Consider the following 26,097-nt stretch of genomic DNA (forward strand, 5'->3'; position numbering starts at 1 on the left):
TTTTTTTTTTTTTTTCAAAATCTGTTTATTGTCTTTTACAATTCAAAGAGACATACAGACAAATAACTCACAAGTGCACAAAACACTTAACAAAACTAAAAGAAAAGAAAACACATTAACAATTTAAACATTCAAGGTGACCAGCATTAGTTGATTACAGTGAGACAAAATATTTTAAGATTGATATCTCAGGGGAGTATGTAGAGACTTAGTCCAAGAGATTTAATCACAGTCCACAGGAATGAGGTGAAGGCAACGTCCTCCCTGGTTCTAGGCATCCCGACGTCAATGTTTAAGTTTCATACATTTGGAATTAACATGAAGATAACAGATTTACAGTCATTATAAGAATAATAAACATAATCAAAATTAGCCAGAGTACATTCAGTCAATCCTCATTATGAGTATTTAAATTTTCCAAGAATAGCAAAAACTTTTCCCATATCTTTTGGAACACATAGTATTTACCCTTAATCATAAAGGTGAGTTTCTCCAAGGCAAGAGAGCTTGATAATGCAGACATCCAAGTTTTTAGTTGGGGTCTGGTTACAGATTTCCAGGACCTGGCTATACTATACTTAGCCTGCACCAAACAATAAATTATGGACTTTTGATCGACCTTGCTTATTTGAGTTTGAGCAGGAAAAATTCCTAAGACACACAACCTAGGACAGAGATTGAGATCAATACCAATGATAAGTGAAATTTTATCCAAAACCTCCTTCCAAAATTTCCGAATCTCAGGACATTCCCAAAGGCAGTGAATCAAACTGCCTTTATCTCCACATTTAGCACATGTATCCGGGATGTTGGAATTAAATTTATTTAGTAATGTTGGAGTAACATATGTTCTCATCAACCATTTGTATTGGATTAATTTAAATTGAGTATTAATAGATTGTGTCTGTGCCTTCAGACAGGCCCTCTGCCATTCTTCTACTGATATGTTACATTTCAAGTCTTCACACCAAGCCAGTCGTTTGTGCTCTGAGGATGTCTGGGAGCTGTCTTTGATGATGTTATAAAAGCGGGATATTAGGCCCTTCTTCAAATGGTCATTTGTTGCCAATTCTTCTATAGAAGTAAGAGTAGGCAATGTTAGAGACTTTTGAGTACCCATGACAAAACTTCTGATTTGCAAAAACTTAAAAAAATGTTTAGTTGGAATGTCAAATTTTTGTTTCAAATCTTCAAACCTCATCATAATCCCTTTATCAAATAAATCTGAGATTTTGCATAAACCTTTAGCAAACCATGTTTTAAAGCCCATGTCTTTCCTACCTGGTTCAAATGACATATTGCCCCAGATCGGGGAGAATTGGGATAGTGTTAGCATTTCATTTTTGAATTTATGAGCATCATACCATACTCGGATAGTATTTTTAACAAATGGGTTGGAAGTATTTTTTAATAACTCTTTGCATTTCCTTGAGTATAGATATGAATTTAGGGATAAAGGAGTGGCATTTATATTTTCTATTTTTACCCACGACAGATCAGTTGCTGAAAACCAGCAGGATGCACTAGAGAGCTGAGCAGCCCAATAATACCACTTAAAATTTGGCACACCCAGCCCTCCTCTGTCATATGGAAGATATAATAAGGATAACCGTAATCGGGCTCGTCTGTTGTTCCAAATGAAGTTATTTAGGATTGTTTGAATTTTTGTAAAAAAACCGTCAGGAGGATTAAGGGGGATAGCCTGGAAAAGATATAAGAATTTAGGGAGAACGATCATTTTGAGAATATTTATACGGCCAATCATAGATATAGGCAAGGTAGACCATCTATCAAGCGATTCCATTATTGAATTAACCACCGGCGTGTAATTTGCCCGAACCAGATCATCTATGTTTGGAGTAATCTTTATGCCTAAGTAAGTAAGGCTCTCTTTTGCCACCTGAAATGTTGTATGAATTGGAGGATTATTTCTTTCAGCCTGTTTTAAAAATAGGATGGCGGATTTAGATTCGTTAAGTTTATAACCGGAAATATAACTAAACTCATTGATAGTTTTGAGAAGTTGGGGGATTGAGCAATTTAGATTGGACAACATTAAAATAATATCATCGGCAAATAATCCAATTTTAGATTCAATATTTTTTATCCTGACGCCATGTATGTTTTGATTATTCCTTATGGCAATAGCCAATGGCTTAATTCCCAGCACAAAGAGGAGGGGCGAGAGGGGACAACCTTGACGCGTGCCCCTACCGAGATTAAATGACTTAGATACAATGTTATTAGTTATAACTGAGGCAGAGGGTTTATTATAAAGTATTTTAATCCAGTTTATGAAATAACTACCAAAACCAAATTGAGAGAGAACTTTGTAGAGATAATTATGTTCCACTCTATCGAATGCTTTTTCTGCATCAAGTGAAAGCAAAGCTGTATCAGGGTGTTCATATTTAGCATGAATTATATTCAGCACACGACGGATGCCGTGATGCGCTTGCCGCCCCTTTATAAATCCGTTCTGATCAGGGTCAGAAAGGGATGGTAAAAATTTCTCAAGCCTGATTGCTAGAACTTTAGATATTATTTTGGCATCAGAATTTATAAGTGAGATTGGTCGGAAGGATTCGCATCTAGTGGGAGATTTTCCCGGTTTAGGTAGGACTGTTATGATTGCATTACGTAGGGAAGGAGGTAATTCTTTAATGGTATAACTTTCCAACAGCATATTATAGAGGGGTTGCAGTAATTTGTTTTTAAATATTTTATATAGGTCCAAAGGAATCCCATCTGGACCAGGTGATTTTCCTGATTTTAGTTTGTCTATTGCATTTGAGAGTTCACCTATAGATATTGGCATATCCAGATCCGATTTAGCTATTTCACTAAGTGTGGGGATGTTTACAGAATTAAGAAAGGAGTCAAGTGATGCTTGTGGTATGTGCCCTTTAGACGTATATAATTTTGAGTAATAATCTTTAAAGAGATCATTAATTTTTTGAGGATCAGTAGTATTTTCATTTTCAGATATAATTTCATTTATTGCCCTCTCATTCTGCAAAGCCTTAATGCGCCACGCTAGAAGTTTTCCTGCCTTCTCTCCCTGATCATAGTAGGATTGTTTCAATCTGAATATCTCTGATGAAGCTTTGTTAGTGGATAGTTTGTCATATTTTGCTCTCAGTATTAGCAATTCTTGTTGCTTTTCTTTAGAGCCCTTTAGATTTAACTCAAGCTCAGTCTCTTTTATTTGTTCTTCAAGTTTTAGCATTTCCATGACAGTTTTGTTAGTTTTATTTTTTGTGTAGCTTATCATCTGACCCCGTATAAAAGCCTTAAAGGCTTCCCATCTAATAGATGCTGTAGTCTCAGATTTATTAAGGCTGAAGTAATCATCAATATTTATCTCAATAAATTTCAGAAATTTGGGAATTTGCAACCAGTGGGGTTTTAATCGCCAAATAGGATTACGATTAAACGCAATTATGGGTGAAAATTTAAACATGCATAGTGAGTGGTCAGAGATCAATATGCTTTTGTAGGCACAACTCTTAGTTCTGGAAACCAAGGAGTTTGAAATTAGGAAGTAATCTATACGGCTATAGCTATTATGAGTGGTTGAGTGGCAAGAAAATTCTTTCTTTGTTGGATTCTGTACTCTCCAGATATCTCTTAAGTTTAGTTCAGACATAAAATGTTGAATAACCCGTCTACTTTTAGGGTGGGACAAATCTAAACCTGATGATCGGTCGAGATTCGGATCTAACGTACAATTAAAATCTCCACCAAAGATCACATCACCGTGGAAAGCTGTAATAGAGAGAAACAAATTATTGTAGAAATCAGGGTCATCTATATTAGGACCATACAGGTTAACCAAAATTAAGTTTTGGTTCATCAATGAGGCTTGGATTATTATGAATCTCCCAGCAGGATCTATGATAGTCTTTTTTATACAAACAGGTAAAGATTTATGAATAAGAATTGCCACACCCCTAGAGTGTGGAGAAAATGAGCTAGAAAGTATTTGACCCGGCCATCTTCTTCTTAGTCGTGCAACTTCGGTTGTAAGTAAGTGTGTTTCTTGGATAAAAACCAGTTTTGGATGGTATTGTTTAAGTCTATTCATTACTTTTTTGAGTTTGATCAATTTCCTAAGGCCTCTTACATTCCAGGAGATCACATCAACAACGGACTCCGTACTCATTTGCTTAATGTCAATATATCATCTCTTTCTGTTTTTTGTCTCAACTGTACGAACTTGCAATTTACAACTTGTAGAACATTGCACCTTGAAAACATTGAACATTTACAAACACAAAAGACTTTCCTGAGATTTCCCACCAGTGGGAATCTCCTACTCCCTTCCCCCTCTATTCTGTGACTTGGCTATGCTACTGATCCTAGAAAAACAGGAGCAGAAAAAACGTCTGCTTAAACAACTCGCACCACAACATTAAACTGCGAACCCCGACCATTGTAACCAAGAATTATTCCCCACCGCTATGAGGGAGAGACTTAGTCGAAATGTGTATTGTCCAGGATCACCGATCAAATGAAATATTGATCCTTATTAAACCTTGCTTACGCCATCAAGCGTGTAAGTGTGGTTACCCGTCAGTTTGTTGTCTTGCTTTCTGTATAAATTCCTCCACCTCCGTTGGCGTGTGGAAGAGGAAGCGATTGCCGCGTTGGAAAATCCTCATCTTTGCTGGGAATATCAGCCCAAAGTTTATATTTAGATTACGGAGTTGTTGTTTCACCTGGTCGTATTGTTTCCGTTGTTTCACCACCTCCGCGGATAGGTCAGGGAAGAACATCACATGGCGGCCGTTGTACATCACCTTTCCTTTCAGACGGGCTGCAGTCATCACCCTCATCTTGTCTTGATAGTTTAAGAATTTCATGATGATCACGCGTGGCGGGCCGCCTGGAACACTCTGGCCCTGCAGCCTGTGGGCCCGCTCGATAATGGGGGGGGATGGAAACGCGTCCCGTCCCAGGACCTCTATCAGCCAGATCTGCAGAAAAGCAGCGGTGTCCCCTTGTTCTGTCTTTTCGGGTAAACCCACGAGTCTCAAGTTGGATCTCCGGCTTCTGTTTTCAAGCTCGTCTACCTTCAAAGCGAGATCCTGGATTTTCTTTTGTATGGATGTTTCTTTGCCTGTTAACGAGGCGACGCCGTCCTCCAGGTTACTAATGCGGGATTCTGCAGAGGTAAGCCTCTCGAGGAATACTCCAATTGTGTCTTTAATTTCTTGATTCGAAGTTATAATTTCCTGTAGTTGCGTGGTAAAGTGAGTTTTCAAGGCTTGAATTGCTTCCAGGAGGTTAGCTTCAGAAGTCCGGGAGCTAGCGTTAGCTTCCTCCATGTGCTCGGTTTCCACTTCGCTGCTAGCCTCGCCTTCGGATCCCTCTTTGCTGGTAGTTTTCGTTTTTAATTTGTGTTTACTCGGCATCTTGGCAGGTTGAATTGAATCCCAGAGAGTTTGCTCGTACAAAAAATATATTAGCAGTGGTCTAGATATCTAAATGTAGGGTATATTGGTCGGAGCTCAGAGCCCTGCAGCTGCTCAGTCAGACGCCATAACCGGAAGTCCGATACCCCTGTATTTTAAATCCTAAACTCGTGTGTGTGGGGGGGGCTGCCGAAGTGGGTACGATGTGGGCAGCGAGGTAATGTCCGCGTCCAAGAATATGATGAATATATGATGAGCCGTGATTTTTAGAAATTGGCCGCTCAAAATGCAGCCACACAGCTTACTGATCACTCGTTACAGATGAGACTGCAGCGGGGAAATTTGTCCGTTTCCTCACAACTTTGAGCGCACAGAGAAACTCTCCTGTCCACACACACACACACACACACTTCAAAACAACTGAAGTAAAGCTCTGTGGCAGCTGGTCGTTTGTTTCTTTCAGTTTCCCGCTCACGCAGCTTCTTTAACCCCCCCCTCCAGGTGAAAAGCTACTGGCTCGGCCCCAGTTACTATCTGGAGGGTCCCGAGAGCAACGACATCCGCCGCACCAACGTCCCCGACATCCGCGTGGCGTACCGCTTCGAGACCCTGACCGAGGAGCTCCACCTCATCACTCACGCCGTGCGCACGGACGAGATGGACGCCATCGACGAGGAGGACTCTCTGACCATGGGTCCGCTTCCGGGACAATGCTGAGAACCCCCCCCCCCCCCGAGCCACACGGCGTGACGCAGAGCACGCGTCATGCCGGAGCGATCCTGCTGTTTGGCCTCTTTACACTTTAAACCCCACCAAGTGTCAGAGCAGAAGTTCGCTGCACTTTTCAGAGCGATCAGACGATTTGAGCTCCAGCATTCTTTCCATTTGTGCTGTAGGACGGAAATGATTTCAGTTTAATCTTCAGTTTCGACCTCTGCCCTCGTTTTGGTTTACTGTCAGTGTTTTTGGGATGAAACGGCAGGAGAACGTGTTTGTGCTGCTGCTCTGTTAGTGGACCTGTTCTCTGTACACCATAAGAACAAACCACTCTGGAGGCAGATGTGAAACAGTGCACTGGGATCACGGTTAGAGGTCGAACTTACCTGCACGGCTGCTAACTTTATCAACGTTTTGTTAGTTTTCTTGTTTTTTGAACTCCGTCCTGCAGCACTGAATATCAGCCATGTTTGATGCTTGGTGCGGTTTGAGATTATTTGCTAAATTGCACAATCAGAATCGATCTTCTGTGACCAGAAAGTAACACACCAGTTTAGAAGGACTCTAGGGGACATTCCTGACATGCTTTTGTTTTTGTTTTTTTTTAATTTCGCTGCATTGAAAGTTATTCCCAGTAATAAATGTCAGTTTAGCCGTTCGTTCCCGGCGCGGCCGAGACTTGAAAGGAGACACCGTGGAGCACGAACGAAGGCGAACGAACCGCCGCCGTTACCTCTCAGCGCCTGCACGCCCGCGGCGCTCTGCCGGGGGCCACCGTCTCCGTTCCCGCCGCATGCACTAAACCCGCCCAGCAGCACCGAGCTCGAACCTCACAGTGCCTTTTCGTTTCTGCCGCAAACGCACCGTTTTTTAAAAACTTTGTTTCATTTTAAAAGCTCCCGAGGATGGCGTCGCTGCTTTACTGCATGTCTGCATGACTGACAGGCGTTCACAAACGCGCCGGGACGCGGCCAGGATCGACGCATGGTTCTGTAGCAGTTTTTTTTTTTTTTTAACTTTTGTTTGACCCGGCGTCATGTTCTTTGCATCGCAGACCCGTCACAGCCTCCCTCACTGAGCTGCGAGCTTCGGATCGAGTCGTTTCTGTGGCCCGAGGCGAAAGAAACGATCACCGCAAAGTATTAAAATGTGTTTGAGTTCGCTTCCTGAACGAGAAGGATTAAAAACTAACACGTACCGAAGGATCCTTGGAGCTGTGTGCCGTTTACGTGTCCGTTAGATTTAATCCTTGTGGCTTTTAGAGACTAATAAGGGAGAAGAAATTTAATATTTCCAGTATTTTATTCTTAGAGATAACACTTTGTTTTTGTGGATGAGCATTATGTCATCAAACTAAGTTTTGTTGTCTATAATTTTATTATTGTTGGGTTTTAACAAGTAATTAGGGGTGATATTTTAGTGCCTGCTCTGCCTGTTTAATATTACAGTAGCAAGTTTCCCTTAAAATTCCTGTTTTAATGCAAATAAAAGGTTCACGGATGGCGGGGACTCCTCATTTAAAGTCACCCACGTGTAGAAATTGTAATTTTTTTTAGTTTTTTCAGTTCACTGTTGGAAAACTTTGGTTATTTTTCCTTTTTATTCCGCCTTTAAATCAGTTCTGCTCTTTTACTGTTTTTCATGTCGCTGTAAATGCTGTTCCGTTTTTCTTTTTTTAAGGAGCTCATTTTTCAAAAAAGAACCTGATTGTTTTAGTTTCAGCTGCACGCTCATTATTTCTTGTTGATTTCCGTTTCTTCCTTCCACCACTTCAGTGCATCCTACCTCACAAGTGATGATCGGTACGTTTAATTGTCCTCACAAACAGCTTTGTTGCAATTTAATCATTGCTTATACGTTAATTTCTTCCGTTAACCTTTGAAAATGGGTTAAAAAAGCTCTAATAACACAAAAACCTTCTTTTGTCCGATCAGTAATTAAGAATAAAAAAAAGGTTTCTCAAGGCCTCAAATAAATATGTCAATCATTTATGAATATAAAAATAGTTTTAGATGTACATTTAGGAAGGAAATGAATGATTTGTCTCAATAAATCACAATTTTAAATCCAAAACAAACATTAATCATATTCATACCTTCATAGTTTCCTCTGCATAAACGTTTTGTTCGTGTTCATCATGATTTATTCCTGCCTGCTCCTTTAAAAACACGCCTCTTCTTCAGGACAGTTGTTGTTTTTTCTTCTCACTCAGTCGTGTCACTTTTTTCAGAGATGAAGGTTTATGTTTGGAATCCGATGCACATTAATCTGTAGCCTTATTGTTGCTTGAGATGAACTGCCAGCATTTTACAGACTGAGGTTTGTGCATCATGTCTAAATAAAACAATAAAGCATGTTAATTCACTACATCTGGGACAGATTTGACTCTTTCTTTATTTTTGAGTTACTCTCCGAGAAAACGTCCTTGTAGGTCAGACTTTTTCAGACGACGTGAGGGAACTATTTCTACTGTAATAAGAAACTGATGACAGATTTAGGCCTGATTAGTATGATACGCTTTGTTTAATGTATTCTATGATTTATGTTCATTATCAGGTTGCTATAAACTGATTAACCAGTAATTCTGAAGATGTGCAGAACGATCCTGATGTCAGGATGTTTGTTCTTTTAATTGATAAAGGTGGAAAACATTTGGAAGAAACAAGAAAATAACCTTTTTATTTTTAGTCGAGGGGGAAAAAGTCACACTTCAAGACGTTTAAAATGCAAAACTGACCTGTAAAATGGCAGACAGAACTATAAACTATATCAAAAAAACTCATCTCGCCCTATTTGTTCCACATGGGATGTTCCGCTTCAAGCTCGGGTTCACTACCAGAGGCCTGGGAACCTGAGGGTTCTGCTCAGTATCTTAGCTGTTCCTGGGACTTCGTTCTTCTGGACAGAGATCTCTGAGGTTGTTCCCGGGATCTGCTGGAGCCGCTCGTCCAGTTTGGGGGTCACAGCACCGCTTCAGTACAGGACGATCAGGAGTTTGGGGTTCAAATCCCGGCGGCAACCTCGGGAGATGACGCCACTCCGGCTCGGACGTCGCCCGGATTATAATCACAGAGATACAGAGACGAGGCCTCCATTATTACTGTGTGAGCATTTTATTAAGTTTACCAACATACTTTACTTTTTTTTTTATCATACAGAGTCTTGATTGGTTTACATTTTGACTAATTTCAGGATGTTTTTTATATTTCAGGGTGACATTTTTATTATCTGGTACAATACGTGGAATTTGTTTTGTTTTTTTCTAAAAAGTGACTATATGCAGCATGTAAACCTCGTGTTTTCTTGGTTAAATCATACAGTTTTTGTCCAGTATAGGTCTGATCCAAGCGGATTTCGTTCCCTCCGTCCACTGTGATGTTTTCTCTGTCGGCGTCTCCTAACTGAGGTCCTGCGTGATAATAAAAAAAAAGAAAAAAGACTCGTCAGAGTTTAAACCGGCAGGACGACGACGGCGACGAACGCTGGTCTGAGGTCTGTGACTTACGGCCAAGGCGGATCTGACTGCCTGTAACTGGAAGAAGACTCGTCCTCCTTCCTCTGGACACACCATCTTCAGCTCCTCCCGGCTCATCCCCAGCAGCAGCGAGCCACTCAGGACGCCGAGACAGCGGACAGTGCTGCAGGGGACAGAAAAATATCCAGACGCCAAGCTAAGCTCGTGTGTGAAACAACCAAACTGGAAATGAGACCAGGTGTCCTCAGTCGGCCTTTAGAACAGCACATAGTTAGAGTTAGGGAGGATAATCCACCCGTACCTCTAAACACCTGTCTTAAGATGGGTATGGTGCTGTCTGTCCATTTGTCTCTGGACAATCCAAACTCTAAGTTGATGTCTCAAACTGCACAGCTGGGCGCCTCATGGGTCAAGGATGATCCCTATTGATTTCAACCCTAATGACCCCTTTGTGAAAGCCTTGTCCCTGCTCTAACTCTGCAACAATATCATGCAGGGATGTCAAACTGCATAGCTGGACTCCTCAGTTCAGTTGTTTTTGAGCTCTTAAGGCTCCGTGAGAAGGGGAGAAATCTGCTCTCGGTCTCGTGGGTTCTTGTGGACATTTCATACTCCACCAGAACCGCAGCCAGAACTCTTGGTAAAACCCATCCCGTCTACCACAGCGCGGGAACGGGCAGTCAACGTTGTCTGGCCTTTGCACATTTATCACGAAGAGACCGCCACCGTTTCCGACAGACGCTGGACAACAACGAGCGAACGTAAGGAACGAGTTCTGTGCTTCCCAGCCGGGCCGTACTTCGCCCTCCAACAGGGATAGCCACGGAGAGCCGCCTGACTCCACTCTTCGGCCCGATCACACAGTAGTTGATGTGTACCTCTGAGAGAACAAGCTCTGCCCGGACCTTGTGTCCAGATGGGGCTGTCGAAGCTACTAGGACAGGGGTAGGCAACCCTGGTCCTGGAGGGCCACTATCCTGCATGTTTTACTTGTTCCCCTGCTCCAACACACCTGATTCAGTGGTTAAATCACCTCTTCATGTTCTGCAGAAATCTGTTAATGACACGCTGATTCAAATCAAGTGTGTTGTAGCAGAGAAACAAGTAAAACATGCAGGATAGTGGCCCTCCAGGACCAGGGTTGCCTACCCCTGTACTAGGAGAAGAAACTGAGGAGATTATCGTCACGCAGTCAGCCCATTTCTTCACTTCTCATGAACCCACCTTTAGGATTTAGAGGCATTGTGGTTCTTAAGACGTAAAAAACAGGTTTGAATCGTGTTGGACGTTGCTGTTTGATGCTGTAAATGTTTCACTTGAGGCTAATTTTTAACTAAAAATCACGTACGAATCAGTTACATCAGGCTTGACATGTTTCCTCACCGTTGTTGAAGTGAAGTGAATGAATGAAACCCTTATCAGGGTGAAATACCATGTTTATGACCTACATTTGGCTGAATCCCTTGTCTTCGAGCCAGGCTTTCACTTCTGGTGGTTTGGATTTCCTCGTTAAGATGGGAATGGCTTCGATTCGCTGAGGAAATAAAACAAACACTCATTTTTCATTTTGCTTTATCTGTTTGCAGCTCTGACTCCTGAGCTCCTGCTTTAGTTTCAGTGTGTTTTCAGAGCGGTAACCACCATGTCGGGCTGCTCGTCTGAGAATTCCAGGACGTTGTTGGGAACGTGTCCCTCCTCCCCTCTGCTGTTCCTCACTTTCCACCACTGCTTGGACATGTCCAGCAGCTGCGGACAAACAGAAACCGAACGTGGGTTTGGTTGGATTGGCCTTTCCGTCTCAATAAAAGCCTTTGGACTGAGCCGTTCTTCACCTCGACCATTTCTCCTCTCCTGACGGTGAGCTCTCTGCTGTTCCTCGAGATGAAGTTGTGCTTCACTCGTATGTCCTGGAGTTTGAGCTGAATCGGGCTGAAAAACACAACAAAACAAACAAAAAAAAGAGGGTTAAAGTTTGAAGCCTTCAGGTGAGCCTGAAGTGGAATCGGGGATGTTGGAGTCATACCGGGCTTCCTGTGGAGGTGGCGGCGGCTTCCAGTTGGGAGGACTCTGTGCAGAAAAGCAAAAGTCTGGTGTTTTTGTTTTACTTCTCTTGGCTAAGACTCAGAGCACGTGATGAGAAACAGTCCTCACCTGTTTGTTGTTGCTGTACCCTCCTGACGGAGCAGGTCGAGGGCTTGGTGCAGGTTTTGCCTTCGGTGCAGGTCGCGGGCTCTGCTTTCTGCTCTCGGGGTAGCTCGGCGGGGGGGTGGCTGAAACTTCAGGGGGCTGCCATCCGTCTGAGAACACCAGGGTGTACGTTGGGATGTCCTCATCATCCTCTGGCCATTGGGTGCTAAAACCATACGTGCCCATCAGCTCATGGCAGTAACTCTAACGTGGGTGTCGACGTTCTGTGGGCTCGTGGGACTCGAAACGTCTTATCGTACCTGGGGATGTTCCAGGCGTCACCCAGAGACTGCCACAGCTGATCCTCCTCCGTGGTCGCCTCCTCGCTCAGGAGACGGATAGACTGAGGGATCAGCAGGGGCGCCACGATGGTCGGAGGCAGCTCTTCAGAGCAGTGAGACACCACCTGGGGACAAATGGACAACCTGTCAACAAAAGAGCAGCAGGACTTTCTGCTGAAGCAGGTGCAAGGTTTATTGAAATAAAAGCAGATCACAGCCCCCCATGAGCCGCTGACATACAGCACTGTGCAAAAGTTTTAAACCAACCGCAGTTTCTTTGTACTTTGCTTCCAATGAGCCTTTTAAAGTAAACAAGGTCAGTAGTTCTATATTGTTTCTGAAGATCTTTCAGAGTTTGGTTTTGGACTTTAGGCTGCTTGTTCATTGTCCCCCGTCACAACGCGAAGAAGGGTCTTGGAAATACCCTCCATATGTCCATCCATGACCTTTTAAGCTGGATAACTTGAAAAAAAGGGGATGTACCGACATCTATTTTGGTTTGTGGATACGTCTGGGCCTGTTGTGTCCAATCCTGGGCCAGGAGGGCCACCATCCTGCATGTTTTAGGTGTTTCTCTGCTTTGACACCTGATCTGAATGACTGAGAGATTAACTGCTGAAGAGCAGAGAAACATGCAGGATGGTGGCCCTCCAGGACCAGAGTTGGACCCCACTGGTCTAGTAAGGTCGCTATAGAGAAACCCTGTTTGAGTCTCTCTCTTGATGCTTTAGTTCTTGGAATCAAGCAATATTAACACTAAAGGATGTATATTTGGATGCTCTGTTCAATTCCAGTTGAGAAAAACACTCATCTTGAAAATAAAAACATTCACCATTCAAGACCCCGACGTACTGCTTGTTACTTTTTAATTCAGTATTTGACTATTTTCAGAGGAATCTTTTGTTGTTATTTTGTTTTTACCTCTGACCCATGAATCATTCAGGCTCCTAAACCCAAGGTGTCAACCAGCGTTGTTTCAACACTGAACAGATAACTTTGCAAAGAACCAATTTTAATTTAGATCTTTCGTCACATTGTTTTCTGCAGCCTCTCACAAAAACACAAATATGTGACACATTTCTTTGGTTTCGCTGACAGAAACAATAAAATTCAGTCTTTTTGGTTTAATTCTTTGTCTTCAAACACAAAAAACAGAAAAAGGACATTGTGTTTTTGTCCACAGGCTGCACAATCCAGTTATATAAAGACAAGTACGAAGATAAAAAATAGGGAAGTTGCCTTAAACGACAATTAAATAAAACTATAAAAACGTTTAGAGCCACTTACAAATTGCAAAGCAGAGAACAGGGAGTGGACAAAGTCAGGAGCGCCTGGATTACTGATCTTTCCGTTGAGCTCTCCCTGTAAAAAGTTACATAACGACGCGTTAGAGAGGAAACATAAACCTCACCGGATGAAACGTATGCGTGTAAATGAAGACACAAACCAGCAGGTTGAAGCCACTTTTGATCTTATGAAGACATTCTGCAAATTCTTCATTGGGTGGCATGCCATCTGCACCTAAAACCAGATAAAATACAGCACACATGCACATAAGTGTGTGTAAAAATGCATTTTATGCCACGTTTAACGAGCTTATATTCAATTACCTTTTCCCTTTTTCTTTTTTCTCTTCTTCTTTCCGTTTTTAGCTTCTATCGCAGCTACTTTCCCAATGAAGAGCTCTATGTCGTTTATGATGTGATTCAAAATATCCTGCAAGTAAAAAAAAAAAAATAAATAAGTGTGTGAGTGAAAAGATGACTTAACTTACAGCTTTCACGGTTCCACTGTGATATAAAACTCACCACGTTCCTGTCCAGCTCTGTGTACGAGCGGGGAGGGAGCGGCGGGGTGGAGGGCTGAGGTGACTGGCTCTTCCTCCTGTGAGATGCTCGGTCCTCCTCTTCCTCGTCGTACGGAGGCAGGTCCAGTTCGGGGTCGAGAGAATCATACTCTCCTGGGCAAACAAGCCAAACCAAAAATGGAAGAAAACAACAGTGTGGAGCTGCTGAAGATGCCGTGAGCTGATTTGTTTGTGACTCATGTCAAACAATTCAAAACGACATCACCAAAGTCGGTCTGTATGAATGTTTAGCTGTTAACTCATGAATTAAACTCTATTTCTCCAAATTGAGGTGATTTAAATGGCCGTCTTCAACAGGTAAGACATTAATCGTTCATAACCTTTCCACAGAACGCCACCCGAAAAGATCTGAACTATCCCTTCAACTTGCCAAGTGTACCGGTTCTGTTTATGAACAATCAAAAACAGATTATTTAGACTACTGACAGCAGAGGCAGAAACTCCCTGCAATAAAAATAAACTTTTATGATTCACATTTGAAGCAACTCCGTATCAAACCTGTAGTCGTGCCAAACAGCTGCAGTGAAGCACAGAGGAGGGAGTGTCATGATGTGAAGCTCACAACCAAAAAACAGGACAAGCAGAAACTAAAACCAGTGAAATATTTCTGCTGATTGGAATTCAACAAAACAAATGAAAACCTTTTTTTAAAGAGGTTTACAAGCTTTTAGTTTGTCTACTTGCTGCAGCCTATTTCAAATATTTGAAACGTATTTTTAAAAGGTGACATCCTGTTGAATTATTTGACAATGAAAGGACATTTCTGTACTGATGAAGTAAATCTTACCGTTTCCAGCAGCGTGCCTCGGTGGTGGTATATAAACTTCATCTTTGGATCTCTCCTTTTTGTTTGTAACTTTTGCATAACCGCTTCAAAAAATAGGAGAAGCACTTTAATGAAAATTTACAAATTCATAAACTCTGAAGTGTTTGTGCTCAGTTGTGTTACCATACCTGGCCCGTGGGTCGTTTTTCCTCTCCATCAGCGCTCGGGTTAAATTCTTTTTGACATAATCAGCCTAAAAATAGGAAGAAATGTTCACTTTGTTGTTGTTTTTTTTCTCCTCAGATGTGATAGCAGCCATGTTCAGGTGTGTGTGTGTGTGTGTGTGTGCTCACCCTGACTTCATCGCACTGGAACATGAAGATGGTTGTGGTGCGTTTTCTCGGGTTCTGAACGGACACGATGAGCAGAGAGTTAAATACTTCGAGGTCCAGCTCCGCCTTCAGCTCCTGGACTTCGCTGAGAGAGATGGACTCGAGCTCCTCCTGAGGACAAAAAAAACACAAAAACAAACTGAGTGTTTATATCTAAACTACTGTCACAAGTGCAGGTTTGTTCAGAGGTTAGGTTATTAACATCAGAAAAAGAGATACGGTTTAAATCTAATAATGTACATTTGTTGAACTGCTCGATGAAGCCTTTGTTTTTCCACTTTCTTTAGTTGAAATCTGCTGTTAATTTTATTGCTTTGGAATTGTCCAGTATTTATTTTTTCTCATCTTTTAACAACTACTTTTAAATAAACTACTATTATTTACTTTTACTCTTTATATGTTCACTTGTTGAGTCCTAGAATACTGTTTTTTGTTCTTAATTTTGTTTGAATCCTTGTTTGTTATTTTAATACCTATAACCCTTCAAATAGAGTGAATAAGACAAGTCCTGAAGAAAAGGCTTTTTTTGTGGTATTTGCTCAAAAATCTCCTAAAGCTGTCTGGTTTTCAAATAAATTATGGCAAACTCACGTGGCTTTGTTCATAAATTAGATTAGGTTCCCAGAGTTTAAACATTGAGAGGAAATGTAAACAGACGTCTTACTAAAAACCCACATTTTGCTTGTGAAAACGTTGAAATGACAACAGAATCCTCTGAAGGAATCTCCCACCTTAATGCTAAAGGTTTAAAAAAGCTGTTAGTTTTTAAAGTATGTGTTGAGGGATGATTCTCAGCCACTACCACACCAATATTTAGCTCAACATCTGTAAAATTTAATTATAGCCATTTTTGTGGTTAATCTGTTGAAAACGTTAGCCAACTCAAAAAATGCTATAACTCTGGTGATTTTGCAGATACGGACATGTGTCTGTTACCTTTGTTTCGATGTCTGAGAGCCGCAGCTCGGCGCCGTGCACCTCCAGCAGCATGTTCTGACCCCACACCCGGCCCATGTGGTTCAGCAGCTTCAGGCGCTCCACGCAGTCGCTGATGTTCCTCAGATCCTTCCCATCCAGGTCGCAGGTGAACAAGTGCTGCAACGCAAAAGCCAGGGGGTGAGCGACAAGCTCGGCGTGGTTCAGAGAAGCATCTTAAAGTCATCTTACATCCACTTTGTACTGAAACTTCTCCAGCATCTTGTTCACGGAGGCTGCATACTTCATCCTCTGCACTGTTGGACCACAAAGCAAAGCCAGAGGTTTTTTTTTTTTTAAACGAATAAATAAGAAAAACCTCTTTTTTGGAGCAGTGGTGTTAACCTACTATAGATTGATTTTGCACTGGGCTTCGACACACTCGATATTTGTGACGAGGTCTCATCCATATTGGAAAACCCACTGTATCACAAATGAAAACAACAACATATCTGAGTTTAGGAGTAAAGCTATGAATGCAGAAATATCAGTAAATTATGTAAATGACATACTTGGACTGGATGGATCCTGTGTAGCTTCTGGTCTCAAAGCTGACGGTGCTGTCACTTCTGAACATCCTGGCTGAACACACCTGCAGGATTACGTATGACAGGAACAACACGCCATAAATAACACTGACATGCTATTTATAGATCTGAAATAAATCCATAAATCACTCATTTCCATAGGCGTGTTGTTCCCGTATAAGGCTAATAAAAAAAATAGTTTTTTTATTGGGTTTTGACAGAAATAACAAAACTTAAAACACATTTTTGAAGTACAATGGGTCTTTGCTCGTGGTTTAATGGCAACACAAAACTCTGATTCAGCACACAATGGCTTCAATATGCTGCCGTCATGGCTGTGTCTTTAAAAAAAAGAATATTTTACCCTTTGAACATAGCAAGTGTCCTACCTGATTTCTGAATAGTCTCTGATTATTTTAATTATTGTGAATATAAAGAGCATTAGGTTGTAATAACTTTGCTGTTGAGTAACTGTCATAATCTGGACTTTTAACAAGCTTTCACAACTCATTTATACAATAAAAGTCAAATAATTTGGAAGTTAAGAAGCTGAAAGCATCACAAACTCTTACCTCTAATTTTCAGCAGTTGAATGTCTATTTAGTAGTTTTTCAGTTCATCGTTTAACCCTGAGCCACGACAACATGGACCCAAGCTTCCGTATGAAGGAGGAGGACAAGGTCCACTGTAAGGAGCTAAGAGTTGTGCGCAGAAGCGAGTCGTCTCAGGCGAGGGCGGGGTCACAAAGGTTAGGAGATTTTGAGGAAGACACCTCGCCCTGAAGTTTCCAGGACTTTAAAAGAGAACATCTACGCCCCTTTGGGAAAAATGGACCATAATGTCCAACCTTTTTTGATTTTGTGTGTACTCAAGATGTTTAGGACCCAAACGAAAGAGAGCAATAAGAGAAAACAAACAAAACCAAGAAAACTAATAAACATAGCGTCTTTATTCTCTCAGTCTAATGTCTTTGATGCATTATCTCTTCATTTAGCTCTCAGCTTTTATGTTCCCTGAGCTCACAAAGCTAAACATTAACCAGAGAGAAATTTCTCTGATGTAACAAGGGAACAGCACAACCATTTTTAACTCAGAAGGTCTCAAAAGTAACGGTGAACTGGGTGAAAATCAAGAACAGACAGATAATTTTAACTGAAAGCTCTTTTTACACTCATCCAGAAAAATCATTATTAACTGTGGCTAAACACCAGGGCAATGACAGCATTATGGCGCGTTAAGTAATAAAATGGTGGAAAATTAATCCAGTTAAATACCATACAGCCGTAATAAAATCACACCCTACAAATCCAGAGCTTAAATAAAAACATAATCAATTTAAGTAGATGCAACATCCGCTGAGCAACAATTAATTACAGATTACCAGATTTTATTATTTGACTAAAATCCAAGCCAAAAATAGAGAAGTAATGTGTGGAAAACAGATCAATGGTTGAATAACTTACAGAAGAACTTAATCTGTCATCGTCTGTGTGACTTTTTTGTTCTCACATTAATCGGAAGTTTTGACCCACTCTTCTTTACAACTTTTTTTCATTATGTTGATGTTTTCAGCATTAAAGTGCCGGTCACACAACAGCATGTACACTGTGTTAACATCTGGACCCTAAGTGGATCATACCAAGATCTCTTCTGTAGATTTTTCTGCTGTTTCAGATAATTATCTTGTTTTACGATCCAGGCTTCATTTATCAGGCAAATGGTAAAAATAAATGATTTGACATGTTGTTTTTAATTCAGTGGTTATCATTTATTTCTCCTCTATATACATGTTCCCCTTTATCTGTTAGTCAGCAGAGTTTTATTTCCTGCCCCTTATAGCCCTAAAGCAGGGGTGTCAAACTCCTGTCCTCGGGGGTCGCTCTCCTGCATGTTTTAGATGCGTTCTGGCTTTAAAACACCTGGTTTTAAATGGATGAATTGTTGCCGTGCTCCGATTTGGTGAGGAGGTAATTAAACCATTTGAATCAGGTGTGTTGGAGCAGAAAAACCTAAAATCTCCAGGACAGCGGCCCTCGAGGCCTGGAGCTTGACACCCCTGCCCTAAATGGCTCAACAGCTCAGAGTGTGCGGGCGCCGACTCTGACTACATGTTCATGTTTCTGCGCTGCCAAAAGCTTGCAGCATTTTAACTAAACCAGTCAAGGTCAGCTGTGTGTTGACTCAGTTTTATCTCCTTGATCACCAACCGGTCAGCTGCAGGGCTCTGTAGACACACACACAAAGTGAGGACCACGAAATGTCCTCACTTTTCAATCTGGACCTCACCCTGTTGGTTTAAAGCTTACAGTGGTCCCCACTTTGTAGCAAGTACAAGAATAACACACACTCAACATGTGAATCAGTGTTATTTCAGGTCATAGGGTTTTGTCATTTTGTCTTTTTATTGATAAAATAAACATGCAATCACAGGGTAAATACATTCAACAAGCCATGAAGGAGAAATTCAGCACCTAAAGTGCAGTGGGATCCATTTGTAAAGAAATTCATGAAGCTGAACATCCGAGTTAAAAGGCTGCTAGGATACAACATTTCACTTAAACTGAAACAAACAAGTACAAAAATAGTCTGACATTGTACATAGAAGATTAAAATAACTGAAGACAAACTCACAGCTGTCAAAAAGAGAAAAAAATGCATCTATTTTTTATATATAAACTGGGTCCTCTGGCCCATATAGTCAGATATAATTTGTAGAAAAATCCATATACATCCAACTTTAACTCATTTACTTTTTCCCCACAAAAATATATACAAAGCTCAGGTTAAATGTGATGCTCAAAGTGATTCAGATTCACTGTTTGATGACTGACAGCTTTTAGGACGGGTCATGAGACCACAGACCTGTTGGGATAAATAAGACACGAGGTAATATCTGTAACTGATTAACTGTGATAAATACACCCTTGTAGAAAGGAGGACTTTGACCCATGCAGCCACAATGTCTGCTCACAGAGCCATGCAGGATTCAAGGCATGTTAAAAAAAAAAACACATTCAGAGCACAACTTTATCAGAAAGAAGAAGAAGCTGAAAAAAAAGCAAACAAGTCCTACAGAGTATTGTGCACACTTCTAAAGGAGATTACACAGAAGTACTTCTTTGCTAAGAGTGGGCCACTCCCAGTTGCAGTGTAATATAGAGATATATATATGAGTTCACAGTGTGAGCCGCTTCACTGATTCTGCAGAGCCTGGGCGATGTTCAGACCTGAACCGGGGGGTAGAGCCCAGCCTTCTTGACCCTGGTGGTTCTGCAGCAGGTTGTACAGCTGCTTCAGGTGGGTCACTATATTGTCTTTGATGTCTGGGATTGAAATCTGCAGGCGAACGCTGCCGCTGTCAAACGACCGGGTGTTGTCTCCAGAAAAGATCTCAGTGATCATTCGAGCCACCACAGGAATGACCTGCAAAAGACGGACGGTCAGTGTGTGTTCAAAGCAAAGGAGGAAATGATCTCGATCTCTCTGCATGAACCGAGGATGAACACGATATCATTTCTGTCAAACATCTGGATCATGTTTGAAAAGGAACAGGTAATTTTCCTTTTCATAGAAGATGGTAAATGAGGCCAACTTAATGAGTTCATTAGACAATTGGTGGAAAAATGGAAACTTTATGACTGGCAAACAAATTAGGGAACTTTTAAAAGATACTTAAAACATTTTGCAGCTTTTTAATGAACATTTGCAAGTTTTTTGTTTGGATACTTGCCTCTGAATTCTGAAAACTAATTTGTCATTTTGTATTAAAAAAAAAAAAATACTGGTAATTGGCATGCTTGTTTTCTAGCTCAGAAGCAATTTTTCCTTTAATTTTTTTAAAAATCAAAATCAGATTAGCCCCTTATTTATTGTCATTCAAATAACGATAACACCACAATGTAGACACCTACAAGGAAATTTAAAAAAAGGATAAAACCATCAAAAGCGCTTGAAGTTTTTCCTAAAACAGATGCTATAAAACTCACATTTCCCGCATTTATACAACTAAACAAACATTAAATTTAAAAAACAACCACAAAATCCAGTCCAGACGTTTAAGACACAATAAAAAACAAACAATTTGACAACATTCGAAGTCAATCAAATATTGTCAGTCTTTTCTAATAAGTTCCAACTTGATTTTAGGGGGAAAAAAAGTGACGACTTTTAGAACCAGCGTCACATGTTGTCCTCACGTGAAAAACACTCGCTGCATGTGTTGGCTCTTTGAAACATGATAATCGAATGTTTCGAGAAACAAAAGTTATGAATAAAAACCTAATTTCTTTGTGTTCGTCTTATCTTGGTTCACAAAGAGAAATTATAAACGATAAAAAAAGCAACAACACTGCTTCATCTGTCAGTCACGACCATCATATTAACATATCAGCCAGTTAAATACTCTTATTTTTGTTTTAAAGTACCAGCACACACTTTAGTATCTACTTGAGACATGTCGTGGTTCCGTCTCCCATGTTGCTTTTTCTCATTTGTACAATAAAACTTTGATTTTGTCCAAACAAAGCAGTACTCTCTCCAGTTACACAACAACCAGATTACCTCCGCAGCCTCGTCAGTATCACTCGTTAAACAAATTTCATCCAGGAACAGAAACTGATGTTTGTCATGAAAAAGGTAGAAAAACGCCCGTAGCTGCAAAACAAACCAACCTTTCATTCACTGGTTATTAATCAAGCTGCTGCGTTTTAACTTTGTTTCCACCCTAAAAGTTCTGAAAAAAATAAATATGAATGATCCCTATAGAACATTTCTAACAACAATTTAAAAAAAAAAAAAAGGATTCGTGGACTTTTACATGCTGAGAGTTCACAAAAGGACGGGGACATCTCTCACCTGGACCATGATGAGTTTTCTCTCCTTGGGTCTTCCATCGGGCCACTCCTCCCCAAAACACAAACTGATTTCGTACTGCGGCGGGCTCGGCGTCTGGCCACGCTGGTGAGCTATCACACCTGCGGATCAGGAAGGGAAATATGTAAAAGACATTCACCTTTAACGAGCTGTGATCCCACAAATTACAGATTCAGGTCATGACTGAGCTATCAAAGCCAAGGAAAAACAACGTGACCACAGCTGTTTCTGCAAAAATCATCAGTAAAGAGTTAAAAGTTAAAGGTTTAACCAGTATATTTTATTTGTCTGGTTTGTTAAGAAGAATTAATCAGAAGGTTCTAGATTTTGATTCCATTTTAATGTTTATCTGTTTTCAGATCTGGATCCAGGATGTTTAAATTTATTGATTTATTGGTGCTTTACTTTAACAAAGTTTCTTACCACTCAGGAAAGACTCCAGACAGAAGAGTTTGACCTTCCTTTGCCGCTCGATGAGATTTGGTGCAGCTGGGTTTGGAGCACAGGGCCCGCACCAGTACACCTTACACTGGCACAGACGGACCGCGTAGATGTCGTGACCGCTGACCTCCAAGATCAGGCCTCGGTCCATGACATCAAGCAGGCGGCTCGTGAAGACCCTCTGCTTGTCGTTGCTAATGTGCTCAGTGGTCGGGAAGCGCAGCTGTTCCAGGTTCACGGGCCCGAACAGCTCCTCCTGGTTGACCATGGGTCCGAGGTCCCCGTAGAACAACCTGCAGCCCTGCGGGTTGCTCACGGTTATGGTGGGACACATCTCCTTCCCCCGGTACAGGAACTGCACCTCCAGGTCTGTCACTGGGTCAGAGACAGGGGCAGACATGTTAAAAAAAACAAAACAACAACTTTTCACGTAGTGTTGCTCATCCGACACTTAACGGCTCGTGACTTCCTGTGGCTAATGTGACTTCCAGGAGCTGGTGGCGCTGACAACCAGCAGGTTTATGACAACTTCAGAAGTGCCGGTACTGCCCAGCAGTGAGTACTGGCCCACTTCCAGCTCCGTTCATAAACAATAAGTCCCGTGTCTTGGCAGCTCTGAGCGCAACAGCTGTTTGATGCGCTTCAGTTCTCACCCAGACCTTTGTTAATCATTTAGAGCGTAATTATTCTTTCCACTGTCGTCAACGTGCTGCTCAGGGTGGCAGATTGTGACAAAAACACAATCTAATGGCTTCCTTATTAAGTAGATAACTTTTACGAACTGGCATTTTATAATGTAGGTGAATGTTTTTGTACATTGTCCTGAGCTGACTTTAGTTGGGAATTGGCTCTAAATAAGTAAACTGAACGGAGATATTTTGTGCAAAACACTCCTTGATGATCTCTGTGCCGTTGCACACCCTCAACGCTGTTTGGTGGCAAGAAACCCCAAGTTGGGAATCATTCACACACCTCTATCTTGGCAAAAAAAACCCACAAAACTTTTGGTTTCCACTCGACTGTTCCTCTTGTGTTTGTGGTCGGCCAACATTTCCACGTGACGAGCTACGGACTCACTTGGGAGGGAACTGATCCACATTTCCGGAGAGGCAAAGAAGGCGTCGGCGAGAGGAACCGGATGCAGGGTGGGATCGGGAAGAGGAGCGGCGGGCTGCTCAACCATGGGAGTGGGTTGCATCTCCACATCCGCTGGCTCCTCCTTTGGCCAGATCTGGACGGGCTCCTCTTTGACCCACACATCGTTGGAAGGGGGGCAGCTGGGAGGCTGAATGGATGAATCTGATCCCATCGGAGACCACATTATATTTGGAGAAGGACTGGTGCCTGGAAGGACAGATTCAATCATTGCTGACACAGATCAAACTACGTTCAATATGCTGAAACAGATTTTTTAAAATAAATAAATCACCATTGGATGGATAAGGAGGAAGAGACTCCGGTGTATCTGGAATATCTTCCTCACCAAGATCCTCATCATACGGAGTGTGAGAACCTGCATCCGAAGGAGCTGTGGAGCCAAGAAACAGCTGGAGAACCTGGGAGATACTTAAAACACATCGTCACGCTCAAACCGCCTGGTTACCTTGGTTGCTGTGAGGCTGCGGGATGTCGCAGACGTCATAGATCTTCAGAGGATTCATGGGGACCTCTTTGGTGCCGTCGTAGATGAGTTTGAACTCCCGGCTTTTGTTCAGGGCACATCGAAGCTGGGCTTTCCACTTGGCGGGATCAGGTTCATCCACTCCCTCCTGGAACTTCCCAGTCTCCACGGCCCACGCCTGAAGGGATGTGGTCAAAGAAGACGGATCGATTACACGCTGAGATTTTTCTTAGACTTCTGTGAGTCCCGTCTCTAACTTCCCACTGACTGATGGTGCGTTGTTCAGGATATGATAATAAAGACATGTTCAAGACATTTGGTCACAAGAATCAGTGGACTTTAACTTGTAAAGACTGATGGTTTTTAAACATAAAGACAGAAAACACCTACAGTCAGAAGTTTAGACACACTTATCATTAAATACAATGTTAATTTGGAGATTTTAATAATTTATTTAAACCACTGAGTGGAATGAATTTACAAAATAAAGCTTTAATGACTTAAAAAAACAAGAACTGGGTGCACGTGTCTATTTTCTCTCATCCACACACACATAATTACACACACCGGCTTTCATCTAAAATGTTTTTTTTTAAAAGTGGTGCTGAAGGGTCGACAAAGGCTCGACATCAGCTTCTTGTTAGTGATCATGATCGACTGCAGCAGGTGGTTTCTGTCTGACAGCACTTACTGGACTGACAAACACTCGTATGTCTCTGTCAAATGAGAGGAAACTGGTTAAGATGTTCAGGAAACACAAAGGACTGAGCCTGGATGAACTGGGAGCAGCTGAAGCGTCAAGGCTTCACTGTCGGAGCTTCACATCCCCGCGGACTGAGAGGGCGCCGACCAACAGAGAAGAAGGCTACAAGCTCATTGGACCAGCCTCTTTGAGCCTCACTCGCTTAGTGACAATGACGAGAATGCCTGTTTTTAAGAACACTGCACCATCTGTCGAGCACGGTGGTAGCATGGTGCTGTGGCGCTACCTCCAGATCCTCCAACTTCACCCCAAATCAACGGGGAGGCAGCCGGGTCCCAAACGCACACCAGAACTGGTTTCTGACTGGATTAATGGGCCGACCTCAACCCTATTTAAAATTTGTGGAATAAACCATCCAGGAGCTTTTTGATAGATACCAAAAAATAAGAAAAAATAAAAATCTGTGGTCCTGAATGTGTGTATATATATTTTTCAACCTGTGTGAATTAAGAAAAAAATCCACAATAAAGTCAAACTTGTGCACCCAGTTCTTGTTTTTAAGTGTATGATGTATAATCATTCCAAAAATGTCTCAAATCGATCATTTAAAGCCCAAAATTAATCAGTGTGTTCATGATGAGTGGATGTACACGTGACCTTTGACCCCAATCTGGTCCAAAACAAGAATACATGTTTCCTCCAGAAAACAGTAAAAACAATCATTTATTACCTTGAATATGGTGTCCTCGTCCTCGTGCTGGGGCGTGTGTCGCGTGGCGTGTTTCCATGGGATCCTGAAGCGCATGGCCTCCCGGTCCATCCACACCAGACCCGGGTACCGCCCGCTGTCCACCTGGGCCACCAGCCAGGGCTTCAGGCGGACCCGCCGCGGGGTGATGGACATCCTGACCGACAACCCGAACAGGAACCCGGTTCGGCCCGAGCTGGGAGTGTGGCTACAGCGGCGGTGCGTTCACTGTCCTCCGACTGGAGGAAGAAGGAAAAAAAGAAAAATCCTGTAAATCCGGATTTTTCCCAAACCGCTTTCGAGCCGGTTTCACACTGGAGAGGCCTCGAACCGGATCGGATTAAACCCTTTAAAGCGGTTCAGACGCGTAAAAGAGGCAGAAATCCGGCGGCTTTGAACCCCACAGAGCTGACGAGGTGGATTAATGACGGCGACAAACATACCTGAGAGAAGCAGGAAGTCGTCCTGTCGGCCTGTCAGCCAGCAGCTGCGAGCGGAGCCGCCTGCGTCCCGAGTGGGTCCGAACCCGCTCCGAACTCCGCGAGCCAAACTCAGCCCACCAGCGACGACAACAACAACAACAACAACAACAACTGGGCCGGGATTCGTCGGCCACAACTCCAGGACAGCCGCTGTTCGTCCCTCGGCTCCGTCCTCCCTTCTCCTCTTCCTGCTCACCGAAACTCAGGTGCGGCGTGACGTCACGCAGGTGACACACCTTTTTTTGTAGTTTGTCACGAAGCATTCTCACTGTAAGCCAGCCTGGGGATAAATGATATAGAATTGTTTTTTAATTACTATTTATTTTCTGCAAGTGTTCAAATCAATTAAATTAAAGGCCTAGCGTTGCTTAAAGGAATGCATATCGCCCGGCGCCTTAAAGTCGAGAAATAGTTTAATGATTAAGTAAGGATTTAACCCAAATTGCGATATTGCAATGTGTCACGCTCAGAGTATGTGTTGTGGACTACTCTCAGCTACTACCACACCAGATTTGATATCTATATGTGTGAAGCTGACTGAGTTATAGACATTTTCTCGTTGGCTAATGCGGATTAGTTGTGGCGGCCATCTTGAATTGGATTAAGTCCAAAATCTGATCAGTTGT

General features: G+C 42.1%; 3 protein-coding genes across 10 annotated transcripts in view; 1 reads left to right on the forward strand and 2 right to left on the reverse strand.

Annotated features, from left to right (window-relative positions):
• Positions 1 to 8,503, forward strand: part of LOC108235706 (AMP deaminase 2) — a 42,779-nt gene extending 34,276 nt beyond the window's left edge. For all 8 annotated transcript variants that reach the window (XM_017415865.3, XM_017415866.3, XM_017415867.3 and 5 more), the window contains one exon: positions 5,919 to 8,503. In XM_017415865.3, coding sequence (XP_017271354.1) covers positions 5,919 to 6,134 — 216 coding nt within the window. In that variant the 3' untranslated portion in view covers positions 6,135 to 8,503. The remainder of the gene's footprint in view (positions 1 to 5,918) is intronic.
• A 741-nt stretch (positions 8,504 to 9,244) lies between these two features.
• On the reverse strand, positions 9,245 to 17,282 carry eps8l3a (EPS8-like 3a). The gene is made up of 20 exons (XM_017415732.3): positions 17,177 to 17,282; positions 16,590 to 16,669; positions 16,427 to 16,500; positions 16,270 to 16,334; positions 16,039 to 16,197; positions 15,064 to 15,213; positions 14,899 to 14,963; positions 14,732 to 14,814; positions 13,886 to 14,037; positions 13,688 to 13,793; positions 13,525 to 13,598; positions 13,365 to 13,439; positions 12,057 to 12,202; positions 11,761 to 11,962; positions 11,633 to 11,676; positions 11,442 to 11,538; positions 11,251 to 11,355; positions 11,058 to 11,143; positions 9,640 to 9,772; positions 9,245 to 9,543 (listed from the first exon to the last, which is right to left on the reverse strand). Exons 2-20 carry the CDS (start codon positions 16,652 to 16,654, stop codon positions 9,532 to 9,534), a joined length of 1,893 nt encoding a protein of 630 aa, XP_017271221.1. The 5' UTR covers positions 16,655 to 16,669; positions 17,177 to 17,282; the 3' UTR covers positions 9,245 to 9,531.
• Positions 17,283 to 18,963: 1,681 nt separating this feature from the next.
• Positions 18,964 to 25,656, reverse strand: irf6 (interferon regulatory factor 6). Its single transcript, XM_017415682.3, has 8 exons — positions 25,433 to 25,656; positions 24,972 to 25,228; positions 23,521 to 23,716; positions 23,347 to 23,445; positions 22,995 to 23,261; positions 21,900 to 22,292; positions 21,459 to 21,577; positions 18,964 to 20,027 (listed from the first exon to the last, which is right to left on the reverse strand). Exons 2-8 carry the CDS (start codon positions 25,143 to 25,145, stop codon positions 19,797 to 19,799), a joined length of 1,479 nt encoding a protein of 492 aa, XP_017271171.1. The 5' UTR covers positions 25,146 to 25,228; positions 25,433 to 25,656; the 3' UTR covers positions 18,964 to 19,796.
• Between the last annotated feature and the right edge of the window lie 441 nt (positions 25,657 to 26,097).

Source organism: Kryptolebias marmoratus, linkage group LG4, assembly GCF_001649575.2.
Source record: "Kryptolebias marmoratus isolate JLee-2015 linkage group LG4, ASM164957v2, whole genome shotgun sequence".
Taxonomy (NCBI): domain Eukaryota; kingdom Metazoa; phylum Chordata; class Actinopteri; order Cyprinodontiformes; family Rivulidae; genus Kryptolebias; species Kryptolebias marmoratus.